Source organism: Monopterus albus, unplaced genomic scaffold, assembly GCF_001952655.1.
Source record: "Monopterus albus unplaced genomic scaffold, M_albus_1.0 scaffold177.1, whole genome shotgun sequence".
NCBI lineage: Eukaryota > Metazoa > Chordata > Actinopteri > Synbranchiformes > Synbranchidae > Monopterus > Monopterus albus.
The window spans coordinates 823,119-835,150 of NW_018128057.1; the positions used below are offsets into that span (position 1 = coordinate 823,119).

Sequence of the window (12,032 nt, forward strand, 5' to 3'; positions counted from 1 at the left end):
AATGCCCAGAGGTCAGACAACAGGGTCTGAGCTGATAAAAACTTTCACACACTCACCTGAGTTGTGCGGCTCTGCCAGGGCTGGCTGCAGCCTGAGAAGGAAACCTACAGTGCCCAAGACTTTAAACAACTATTCTTCACATCTCTGTCTCTGTGGTCAGGCTGGATCTCCGGTCCGTCGCCTCACTGTCCTGCTCTGACAGCTCTCGAGGTCGGAGGAGGCCCTCCCTGTTCAACACAAACAATGGAGTGAACCTGCTGGGGCTCTGGGTTTCCTAGGTGGCATCTCAGTCCAAATCCACAGCCTTTCTAGTGGGACAGGCTCATTCGAGGCTTTTGGAGGATCTGGAGTCAAAGTGAAACACTGTCATTCCTTTGCTGTGCCACTAGCTCAGCTAAGAAAAGCTGAACAATATACCAGCATGTCACCAACAGCATACTGTCCCCAGAGAAAGTAATGTAAATGTAAGGGCCACAAGGAAATGGAGACATGCTCTGCCTGGGCGCTCAGTCGCCGAACAATTCAATACAGAGTTACTTATATACAACACAAATGTTAAAGGTGATTTTATCAATTAGAATAGAGACACAAGTCAATAACTCTATATTTCTTTATATACTCTAAAGTTACAAGGTGCCAAAGTGAACACAGAACTGGAAAGGAACGGGAGAAATGCCAAACGCCCTGACACCTGCTCCGTCTGGTGTCTCACAGAGCTTCACACTCTGCGTCCATACAGCAGCTTCCCGCCTCTGGTCAGCAGCCGCAGTCATGTCTGTACACACAAGACTACTGTGATGAGCGGAGCGCATGGGATTACTCTGCTTCCTGGGGACAGCACAGGTGACAGGAAGTTCACGTGAGGTTACTGTAGACTAGTGGTGAACAAAGTTCAGCTGTTGATGATGATGTGTTTTACTTGTACGGAGTATTTTTACACCACACTCTGACTCAGCCAGATTAACATCACACACATGCCCAGCATGACAACAATGTGATGATCGCCCGCAGCAACAGGATGCACACACGTTGGTACTCCTATTTTTCTGAGGACTCTCCGGAATGTAATGCATCCCCTGCTCCCTGACCCCACCACAACACACACACTTTAAAAAGGACCAGATTTGGGTTTTTTGGAGGTAATTTTTGATATTTTAACAGGATCTGAGCAAAGCAGAGATTATGTTTACCCAGTTCAAGACACAGAGAATGATTAAACACCATTTGGACTGAAACAGAACTTTTTATTTGCTCATTTCTCTAATCCAGTCACACCCAGAGTTAGTCATGCTGGAAGTGTCTCTCTCCAACTACAAGTTGCATGGTCTTTTAACGTTCATATGTGCTGTTGCTTCATTCTCTTGAGATACAGAAGACTGTGGGGACTATTTTCAGGAGCGGATGATTCCACATTTGCTCTTTAGTGAGTATTAATGGCAATGTGGTCACTGGTGTGGACACAGTGGAGTTCTGTGGCTCAGAGGGAGGAGGGAGCTCAGGTTGTCATACTTGTTAGGAGGAGACATTCAGAGGCTGTTGGACTCTGTCATGAAGAAAATATAGTAGATGCCCACATGAACCTTTTCATTAGGATGCAGATCTCAAATGTCAAATGAATCAGAAGCCGTAAATATTTTTAAACTGATTCACTCTGTAGCTGCATTTTCATCAGTGGAAAACACAGGTTATTACTGTTTGGTTGCAGACCAAGTCTGTTCCTAGGGAGGTTCTCTTCTGGATCCGGTTCCATGCTGGTAAAACACCCAGCTTTGTATCAAACCTTCCATTCATGTTCTCTGTATAGCTAATGTCTGTAAGAGTCCAACATGTTCTCCGGTCTACCACCGGTGCTACCCCTCACTCTGTGACCATACTGTCAAACTACAGAAGAGTGTCTGATGCACAGAAAGAACCAGTCTCTGTATCCGTCTGGTGATGGAGTGAGTCACTCCTGAGATGAGAAGTAGAGGCAGTTGTTGAAAGTTGACTTCTGTTGTCTAACATGAAGCTGAACCACATTGGCAGTGTGTTTAATGAAGAAAAAGCTACAGCCACCCTGAGAGCATGTAACCCTGTAAATGTATGCTGCAGATGAATGTAATTTATAGGAGATGTGGTCGTCATGGCAACGGTGTCTGAGTTGCTGCTTGCAAACAAGAAGTGAATGAGCTGCGTGTGTGCGAAGTTGCTCAGCCTGCTGATTGCTTGTCATGCAGTGTGTGGTGAATGAAGAAAACCAAGTGTTCTACAGATACAAGCTTTGCCATTTTAAAGCAGAACACGTATCCAGGCAACAAGAGCCCGCTACAGGTGACTGTGATGAGCACACTGGCAGACGTCCACAGGCTGTGAGCCTGGATCAGACTGACCCAGTTTCTCTCTGCACTGTGACGTGGTTTAGTCTGTCCGTCTCCATTATTTCTAACAGGACACCGTGAATGACCCAGGATGGCTTCTCTTGCCGCCTGAATCACGGCCGTTAATTATGTAACTGTGCCCGCGTCCTCCCACCGACGCTCACACGTGGAGGGAAATTAGGTGATTGTGTCAGAAACACACTTCCTGCCTTCTGCATGCCAATTGCACTGAAGAAACAATAGGCAACAAAATATAATAAGTGATGTTTCATGGGCACAAAACATCCCCTACTCCCAGTCTGCTTGGCCTGACCACAGAGGCACCTTGAACTAAAGGCAGGCTCTGAGGCATCACACGTTCCCAGGCCTTCTGTGCTACCCTATATGGCTCAATGTCCCATAGCCCTTAAACTATCCACCAGCATGCTGTAGTTTCTGAGATCCCTTCAAAACTTTTGGACCCCTGACTTTCTTGTATTTGTTGGCAACAGCATGCTGTCATAACCCCCCAAAACAACCTGATGGCTCTGTGTAATTGCTGAACAGCTCCAGAATCCTTGAAACCAGTAACAGCATTCCCCTGAACTGCACCCCAGCTCAGTGTATTTGCTGGGATGAATGAAACCACTGCACTCACCCTGAATTACTGCAAAGAGCTATTCTCAGGTTGCCTGGACCATTCACCAGCTCCGTGAAGAACTACACTCTCCCAGAGAAACCGCCTGGGTCTGTGCATCTCCTGGAAACGCTCCAAACTCCAAGGTCTGCTGAACTAGCAGCTGCTTCAGCTACGGTTATGTGTATTTGATGGAGTAAGGTTCACAACAGCCTTTAAGGACAGTGCAGGTGTTTTAACAACAAACCATACAAACATCCTAAACACTACACTTTATAAACTCACTTTCCTCCCTGCCTACAGTCACACTGGGTCCAGCTCCAGAAGACACTTCCTGTTGGTACATTCAAGGACGCCTTTACGTTTAAGCTTGGAGTGTCGGCTGAAGAGCCATGTTTTTAGAACAGCACAGTGTGCCTGCTGTTCGACTCCCAGGTCTGGGCTTGTGACAACACAACAACACGTCTTCATCAAGCTTTGACATAAACACAAAATTGTATTTTGCTTTTGTGTCTCAAGCAAAATGCAACACCTGAAGCTTCAGCAGCTGCTTCATTTAATGACACCGGTCATACTGTATCTTGGTCAAACAGACTAACCAGATCAAGCCTTTCCACCTGGAATAGTTCAGAAATTATGACCATGTCTAGCACAGTTTGATCTTCACACAACTGGGCCTCTTTACTAAAGAGGACTCATCCTATGAAGACAGTGTGGTGGAGAATATTTACCCTGACAAAGACAAAGGATAAACAGCAAGTAGCTCCACACATGATTAAAGCGTCCGGAGGCTCCAGCCTGGCTGCTGGTTTCAGAACTGGATCTCTGTAGGTCCACATTAAAATCACTGCCTTCCTCCCTTCCTTCCCTGTGTTTGTAGGTGAGGGAGGTTTTCAGGATTTCTCCTCATGAGCTCTCTGATGATATGTCCAGACTCTGATCTAGTGCACGTGTGCACGAGCATCCAGCCGCTTAACCACAGAGCTACACAGTGAGCAAATTCAAACCTACAGTGACTGGCAAACACACAACATTATAACTATGACACCTTCTATTCTTTTGTAATGCTTGTTAGATGAAGATATTTACTGATGGCACAGAGGGAGAGGGCGGGGAACAAAAGGACTACACCAACATTTCAGGAGTTTGGTCCATTCCTCACCAGACCTTCGTGAACAAACTGGCCACAGTTGGAGATTTTCACAAAAAAGTTGAAATATTTTCAGAAAAAAGCTGAAAAAGTTGAAATTTTGTATTATGTAGATTGTTTATTTTGTTAATATAATAATAAACGTGAATCCACTGTGTTGAAAACTTTAACTCCCCATAACGTTAAATCAAGGGGAGCCCTGAGCTCGTTTCTCTGCAACGAGACGGTCCCATCTGGGGGTAATAGGAGACAATGACACCCGAAGTGTGTTGCTTATGTTCAGTCTACTCCGTTGTTTTGTTTTGGTTGCTGTCACTGCAGAAAAACCCGCTTCACACAGATAGGATGTCGGAAATGGCAACAGGGTTTTCAGTGCTGTGGTGGCGATCTCAGGGTATTCTTTCATGACTTTAATCCAGAACACCGACAGAGTTGTTGTCTCGATCATACTTTTAAGGCCGCCGCGGCCCGGTACCAATTGATCCACGGACCGGTACCGGTCCGCGGCCCGGGGGTTGGGGACCACTGTTTTAAACCATTTATATTAAAAGGATGAAGTCTACAACAGCAAAATGTAAGTTGCATCAAAATAGTTGTAATTTGAGACATAAATCATCATATTTTAGAAATCTGTTCTAAAACCTTTGTTTATTCAGGGTAGGTCCTGTGAGAGGCCATCTCTGTTCCTTCATGTTCACACCAGAAAGCTCCGCAGTAGGACCACAGACCTGTGGCCATTGAACAGCTCCACACTGGTCCTGCTGGTCTCAGGACTGAACCGGTGACCTTCCAGCCACAGCCTCACTTCTCGAACCCCGAAATGAATCATTTAGGAGAAAAACATAATTAATGACCTTTTTCTTAAAACATTTCAAATATTTCTCCAATTTCTTTTCCTAAAAATGGTCTGGAAATTTCGTCGTGCGACCTGATGATTCCTGTTTTTCCTGATCTAACAAGCTGCTCCTCACTGGTGACCTCTCACCTTCAGACAAACTGTGAAACCTGTGATTTCTAAAATGTTGGAAGCATCAGTCTCATCACATAATGAATATAATTCAGTGGCCAGATGTTCATGTACTCCATCAGCTCTAATGTGGCCTTCCTCCAGTGTGTTAACATACCCCACAAACGTCTCACAGAGTAAACTGGTTGTTTGCAGACGAGCTCGAGTGTTGTGGATTTCTCTTCCATGTTCAGTTTGGACCATTGGAGTAAAACCACAGTTTAGTGTGTACCAATTATTCAGAGAGTGTACAGTGCTTCACAGAAACAAAACCGTGCTTCATGCAGAGTTAGTCCATTGCTAGCAGGAGCTGAGGAGATGAGGATCAGGAAGGAGAGGGCTGACTGATGATTTCTTGCTGACGTCTCAGAGCCGCTGACTCTGTTCTCCTACAGTTGGGTCCTCTAGAAGGTCAGCACTGAAACAGGAAGGACGGTCACTCACTGTGGCAGCTCGGTAGGCTCAGCTTCATCTAGTAAGAGTCACATGCAGGGCAGCACAGAGACAGAGAGGAGCAGGACGAGGACACGCATGCCTGCATCACTTACAGTCAACCTCCAGCAGGGCTCTGACAGTCCGTGTGAGCTCCTGTGCCTCCTGGGCCAGCGTGGCCACCATAGAGGGGCTCTTCTTGAAGCGAGGAGGGAGACCCTGAGATGTCTCCCCGACTTCAATGTCTCCAGAGCTGCAGACAGAAAGGAGGGTTAGTCAGCAGTGAGAACCTACGACCACAAGCAGCCACGAATGGCGCCGTCACTGCGGTCCCTAGAGAAAAGTTTGACTTTTTACATCTCAATAACCTCTGGCCTTGTGTCTTGCCTGTGCTGGAGCTGACAAGCACCTGGGAGGCACCAACACAGAGACTGTTGGTTTAGGGGCCTGGGAGAAGCGAGCCAAATGCTTCTCTCTGCACTGAAAACTTTATGGAAATTAGACTCAGCTTGCTGTTGGTTTGTGACAGCCTGATGAACACACTCTCACCTCCAGTTGTCTGGATGATGGACTGAAGTGACCATTGTGGCTGCGGCTGGGCTTCAGGTGTCGGAGTCCACTCACAGCACATACACTGCACTGAAGTACACATATGAGCTGCTTATGCTTGAGTTGACTATTTCCATTTTATGAAGCTGTATAATTCCACTCCATTAAATCCCAGAGGCACTGTTGTCCTTTTTGCTCCACTACATTTGCCTGACAGCTCCACTTACTTTTCAAATGACCATCCATTTCCTTCCTGCTCATGTATCAACTTGTCATAAGTCTGAAAACAGGTCTGTTTTCTTAGCTTACAAAATGCTGAACTTTAGCTCTTGTGCATCTCACAGGACAGCACCACCACACCACCCTAGAGAACTTTTCTTTTCTTTCAGCCTCCTCCTCTAACACAGTGCACAGGCCAGGGCGCCTAAAGGCTGAAATTAGAATTATGTACCCAGTCACTTCCTGGGAGTGAATGGGCAGCCATTTTATTCCTAACAAAGCTGCCTCATGCCACCAACGTGATCGAGCGGCCAGCCTACATTTCAGCTCACCGGTGGCCTAGAAACAGATGGACAGGTGAATAAAAAGAAAAACACGACGGGGGGTCCCTGGTTATGAAAGACAGGTCCAGGTGTCCCACTAACCTGAACTGAAATAAAAGGAAGCCAGGCGGGGGTGTCATAGCTGGGTGACTTAATAACATGACCAACTGACCTGATTTTCAGAAGCCTTACACAAGTGGCCTGAGGGTGCTGATAACTCTGTGTTATGCCTCACAAACTGCAAGATCAGAAGTCAGCAGAGCAGGAAAATAGAAAAGGCTCATTCTGCTGCGAGATTAAAAACATTGCTAAATTGAAATGAAAGAAGAAGCAGACAGAGCTAAAAGTCTCCAATAAAGCAGGAAGAACTTTAATTCTTCTGTGGTGCCAAATTCCTTGTATGTTAATGGTGATTAAAGCTAATTCTGATTCTAACACATGCCAGTATGAATTCAGATACAATAATAAAAACCCTGAAATCACATATGAGCTGTAGAGCTGGTGGTTGCTAACGGCAACCAGTTTAGCAGCTCATATTCATCAGTCTGACTCATTAGCGTAGCCACCATGTTACTAATGAACACACATTTGTGTCTCTTTACCTGCAGCTCTTTGTTGGACACTGACTTTCACACAGGAACTCCTGAACATTCTGCAGAAACAGGACAAGAAATGAAAAAAGCACAAAGTGAACATGACTGACGTTTTGTTACTGTCTCAGTGTTATCGTCTTGGTTTCTGTGAATCTACTTGAACTAAGGATTATTGCATCAATGGGAATCCTGCTGGAACTGTCCTTTCAGGGAAACTGAAATAGTAAAATAGTCTCAGCTGTTGTTGCTTTTGTGATGCTGAGGTGCAACAGGCACAAATGTTTCAGTTAATGCTTCCCTCTGTGTGCAGGCAAAAGTATTCCTTCAAGGCTGATTAGGTTAATGGTGTCTGGACAGTGGAGCTCTGTGGCTCGGAGGGGAAGACAGACATGCACAGGGGCATGTTAGCAGGTTACTGTCAGTGCTGGTTTACCTTTTCACAATTAAAGATCACAATAACAGGAACACAGTGCAAGTTCAGATGAGTCCTCTGGTTTGACTGACTACCTCCACAAAGCTAAGCAGTTTTCCTGTTGACACCTCAAAGCCCTTTCTGGTCACTTCGCTTTTCTGTAGCTGACACTCCTGGATGGCCACTCTCTTCTTCAGCTCCTCCATCTCCTGCAGTAAAAACAGAACAACAATAAACAGTGTTCTTCCCTGCGACACTGGTTTCTCTGTGTGGTTCAAGTGGTACATGTTAGAGAACCGCTTAGACGTTATAGACAAAACAGTGTGTGCACATGAGGAGGGTTGGCTGGAAGGCACCCAAACAACAATTAGCCCAAAACACCATCACTTATCCATCATAGTCATTTCACACTGATCATCAGTTCACTTCATGATATTCAATCACCAAGTGAAGCAAATACATGATGTCAGCACAGAAGTTCACCATGGACAGCTGCTGCCTGCATCTCAGAGCAGATCTGTGACCAGCACTGTGCACATGGTGCATATGGGACCGGGTGGTGCTGATCCCCCTGAGGACACCCTTACTGCTCCTCTCACATGCCGCACAAAGTGCCTGCTGGCTGCTCCCAGCGACAGGCCTCAGCCACGGCTCCAGGTCAGTGTCCTCCGGCCGCTTGTCAGAGGACTTGCATTTGCCCACTACACTGGCTCATCTCTGTAAAATCAGTTTAACGTGTAGAGTTGTTACACTGACAGCAGTCGGTCAGTGAGCGCGCAACGTTTCACTTTTCCACGTGATGTCAAACGTAGCCTGGATTTCACCAGGCATCACGTCTGTGAAGGAGAACTGCACAAGCTACACAGCCGCACAATGTAAATAAATACATTCACACAAACCTGTAGTGCACAGACTCTTTGGACAAAGGGGCTCTTCACATGGAAAGTAACTAGAATTTAATACCTCTTAAAACAGAGATGAATTTTTAATAATTTTAAATTTGGATTAAATTGATTAATTACCTTTTAAAACTTTTTCAGACCCCATGTTCAACCTGTACTAGTTCAGCCATGTTGAATCGTTCCTTTGTAACAGTACTTTGTTTAAAAGTACTGCATAAGTAAAGTTTGTTAATATTATTGTTGTCACTGGTTCTGCCAGTCCACTTTTCTTTAAGGAACAAGTTCCTGGGACCAAAGCAACAGATCAGGTCAGCAGATTCTTTGACTTCCTGTTAAATTTTGATATTGGAAAATAAACTGGAACACTGAACAATGGAGAAATCTTAATTCTGTGCCTGTGTGTGTGTTAGTGCATGTGTCTGGCTCATCTTATTTTGTAATGTATTTATTCTATTTCCTGTATGACTTCATAACATCTTATGAAAGGTGCTATATAAACACAGCTGACCTGATTCGACGTCCCCTCTATATTTTGGTGTGTTTACTTCCTGAGCTGACTGAGATAATCTGATCTTAGAAACTGGTTGATGCATCCAGTTCACCCAGTCTATGTCTTGGCTCTGAGCAGGTGGAGATGCCATTACCTGTATGAATATGGACACAATATCCCTGATTCAGCGCTTTGTTTTCAGCACGTCACATTACTGGCAACACAGGAGAGAGTGGCTACAGATTTAGAGAATGTGAAACCTCCCACGGCATCGGCTCAGCTCAGCACCAGCAGCGAGCTCTCGCCATCCTCACGAGCCCGTCAGTGCTGCTGACCCGCAGGTTGCTAGCCAGACTGGTATAAAAATAGCCTGTCACCTGAGAAAGGCAAAGCCAGAGGGGAGCAGCTCTGCCACTGAATAAGACGAAGCAAACCGCTGACCCAGATTCACTGTAGCCGATGGAGGAAGAACCCCAAGAGGAGGGAAGAGAGTCAAGGAGGTATGCTGGGAAATTACAAGGCAGATTACTGAAATATCATGTGAGAGTGGCGGGGGGGAGACATGACTTAGTATCAGACAGGCAGTCATTTCTTCACTGAGATGTCTCAGTTGATTTATATGAAACAAGGTTGCTTGTTGTTTAATTTAGCTCCAGTCTGCAGCAGCTACATGAAAGTAAATCTGAGGCAGACATGATTTATTATTAGTCATCATCTCTAATGCACTACAGTCAGTTTATTTTAATAAACAAGCAAACAGTGAAACTGTTGCTGAGATTCTTCTTCAGATCAAATCAGCCTGTAAAAAGTATTTTCCCATTGGATGCAACTGGAGTAGAAGAGGTTAAAAAGCCTTTGTACAGGGTAATAATGTGACATCTGAGCAGAAGCCTCTCCCCAGAGTTTTTTACATGCAAATGGATGAGTGGGTGAATGAATGAATATCCACCAAAACATGTTATATAAAGCATGTCATAGAAATTAAACAAGGAGAAAAGGGAAGGTCATCGTCTTGTCATTCAGTGCTTGTGCACAGTCAGATGTCATCAGAGTTCACTCTCTAACAACACTACATGATGAACATGATGTGAAAATGAATCAGTGGATTTGCTGCGAGAGGAGGAGGAGGTGAGCGTCCCTCACACTCACAATGGCCATTAATTAAAGCTTCAACTGCAAAATAAATCCATCCGAGATGAAGCCTGAGAGAGAGCAGGAAGCACTCTTTGTCCACATTATCAGGACATTTTTAACTGAGCACTCTCATGTCTGAATGAAGCTACATTAACTAAAAGTCATGTGTGAATCACTCAAACCGCTAAATGAATGTTACATATTCAGTGTCTGAACAGAGTGAGACAGGAGAGCAGAGAGCTGGGTTGTGGTGCCGGCGCTGACTCAGCCTGTCACTTTTCCTTCCTGCACCGACTCGCATTATATTCAACCAAAATTTCATGAATTTGCTTAAAACAAGAGGGAGTTTGTCAAGAAAGTCCTCTTGAGCTTGTCTGTTCTGTCAAGGACAACCTGCAGATGGATAAAAGGTGAACTGCTTCTGCAGCCACTGCAGCTTTCTAACCCGACAGAGTGTGAACCTAAACGTGCTCAGGACAGAGCTGTGGAGCAGACCAAATCGTGTGTCCGGCTGCGTCCAGTCACGTCGGTCACCTTATGCTGTGCTAACAGTGAAACACAGAGTAGAACCACCTCCCTGCCATGCTTTTGTTATGTCTCAAAAATAGTTTAAGATCTGCTCTGCAACAACAATGAGGAGCTCTGCACTTCACTCTCCACCAGTGCAAGCAGATTCTGAACCATCTGTCCGACTCATATTTGTGCCAAAGGGCTGTCTGTGAATTTGTCAGCGGGGTTGAGACACTGCAGTTTGATTGCCACCTATCTTATACCATAAACTAACAAATGGCACAGTACAGTACATGGATTTGCTGTGTGCTAACCACCAGTACAGAGCACTGTCAGTGCACGGTCATGTACGGAGCTAAAGTTAGATATCATGGATGAGTTAAAGCAGAAGAGCGTGTGCACCAAGTGTGGAGATGAAGTTCGTGTGTGTGTGTGTGTGTGTGTGTTGCCGGGCACATCTGGTTGGGTAAGTAGTGAATACCAGCATGAGCTGTCTCCCCTCCAGCTGCGGCCTCTGGGGTCCTGAGAGGGCCCCTGTCTTGAAGCCTGACCTGTAGCTCTAATGAGGAGCATGTCACCCGCCTCTCCTCTGCCACTCACCCTCCTGCTCTCCAGAAAAGGCAGCATAATGAACAAGAAAGCCCCGGCTGTGCACAGGCTGTACAGCCTGGTGGTGAGAGGCAGAACAAAAGATCAGCGGCTGGTCCTGGTTTCCATCCCAACCTGACAGCTTTAGTCAGAATGAAAGGTTTTCTGCTCCTGATCTCACTGAGAAAAGGCACTCACATTTCCATTTATGACAGCCTCTTGCTTTATTTGCCAGTAATGTAACAAAAGCACCATGTCCCCATCTATAAGCAGCTGATTTCACTGAAAGCCATCCTCAGAGGAGAGAACAGGAAATGCACTTCAGGTTTCTCACGTGTGTGCAGAAGGTCACAGCAACTTGACAGTGTTTCCGAAGACACGAAATCAGAACGCTCAGACTGTTCAACTAAAATTCCTACTAAATCTACTAAATCATGCCTGGTCACCTGTAATGACTCATTTATATATAATAAAGTGAAAGACAAGGAAAAATTGCTATGATATCTTTTATTTTATCTTTGTCCTCTTCATTTGGAAAACAACACACCTGTTCATCGCAGCCAGCAGGTGGCAGGTAGCCGGACAGTCTGGGGCTCTATGCTCCAGAGTGAGCTGCCCAGCCGCTCTATGCTCCACTCAACTCACTGGTATACTGCATTCATAAAGCTATTCAAGACAAACTTCCCTTATGTCTGTGCAAATTTTCACTATTTAAGAGTTCCAGTCACAGTCCTAGCTCACATGACCCAGA

General features: G+C 45.4%; 1 protein-coding gene across 4 annotated transcripts in view; it reads right to left on the reverse strand.

The window, feature by feature from the left end:
* Positions 1-1,295: 1,295 nt before the first annotated feature.
* stxbp4 (syntaxin binding protein 4) overlaps positions 1,296-12,032 on the reverse strand; it is a 26,656-nt gene continuing 15,919 nt past the window's right edge. For 2 of the 4 annotated variants that reach the window (XM_020616684.1, XM_020616683.1), the window contains exons 16-19: positions 7,753-7,866; positions 7,255-7,304; positions 5,678-5,814; positions 4,639-5,547 (exon numbers count right to left, since the gene is read on the reverse strand). In XM_020616684.1, the coding sequence (XP_020472340.1) occupies positions 5,534-5,547; positions 5,678-5,814; positions 7,255-7,304; positions 7,753-7,866 (315 nt within the window). In that variant the 3' untranslated portion in view covers positions 4,639-5,533. Of the gene's footprint in view, positions 2,586-4,638; positions 5,548-5,677; positions 5,815-7,254; positions 7,305-7,752; positions 7,867-12,032 lie in introns of those variants that run through there. The other 2 variants (XR_002276285.1, XR_002276286.1) reach the window with 2 other exon arrangements.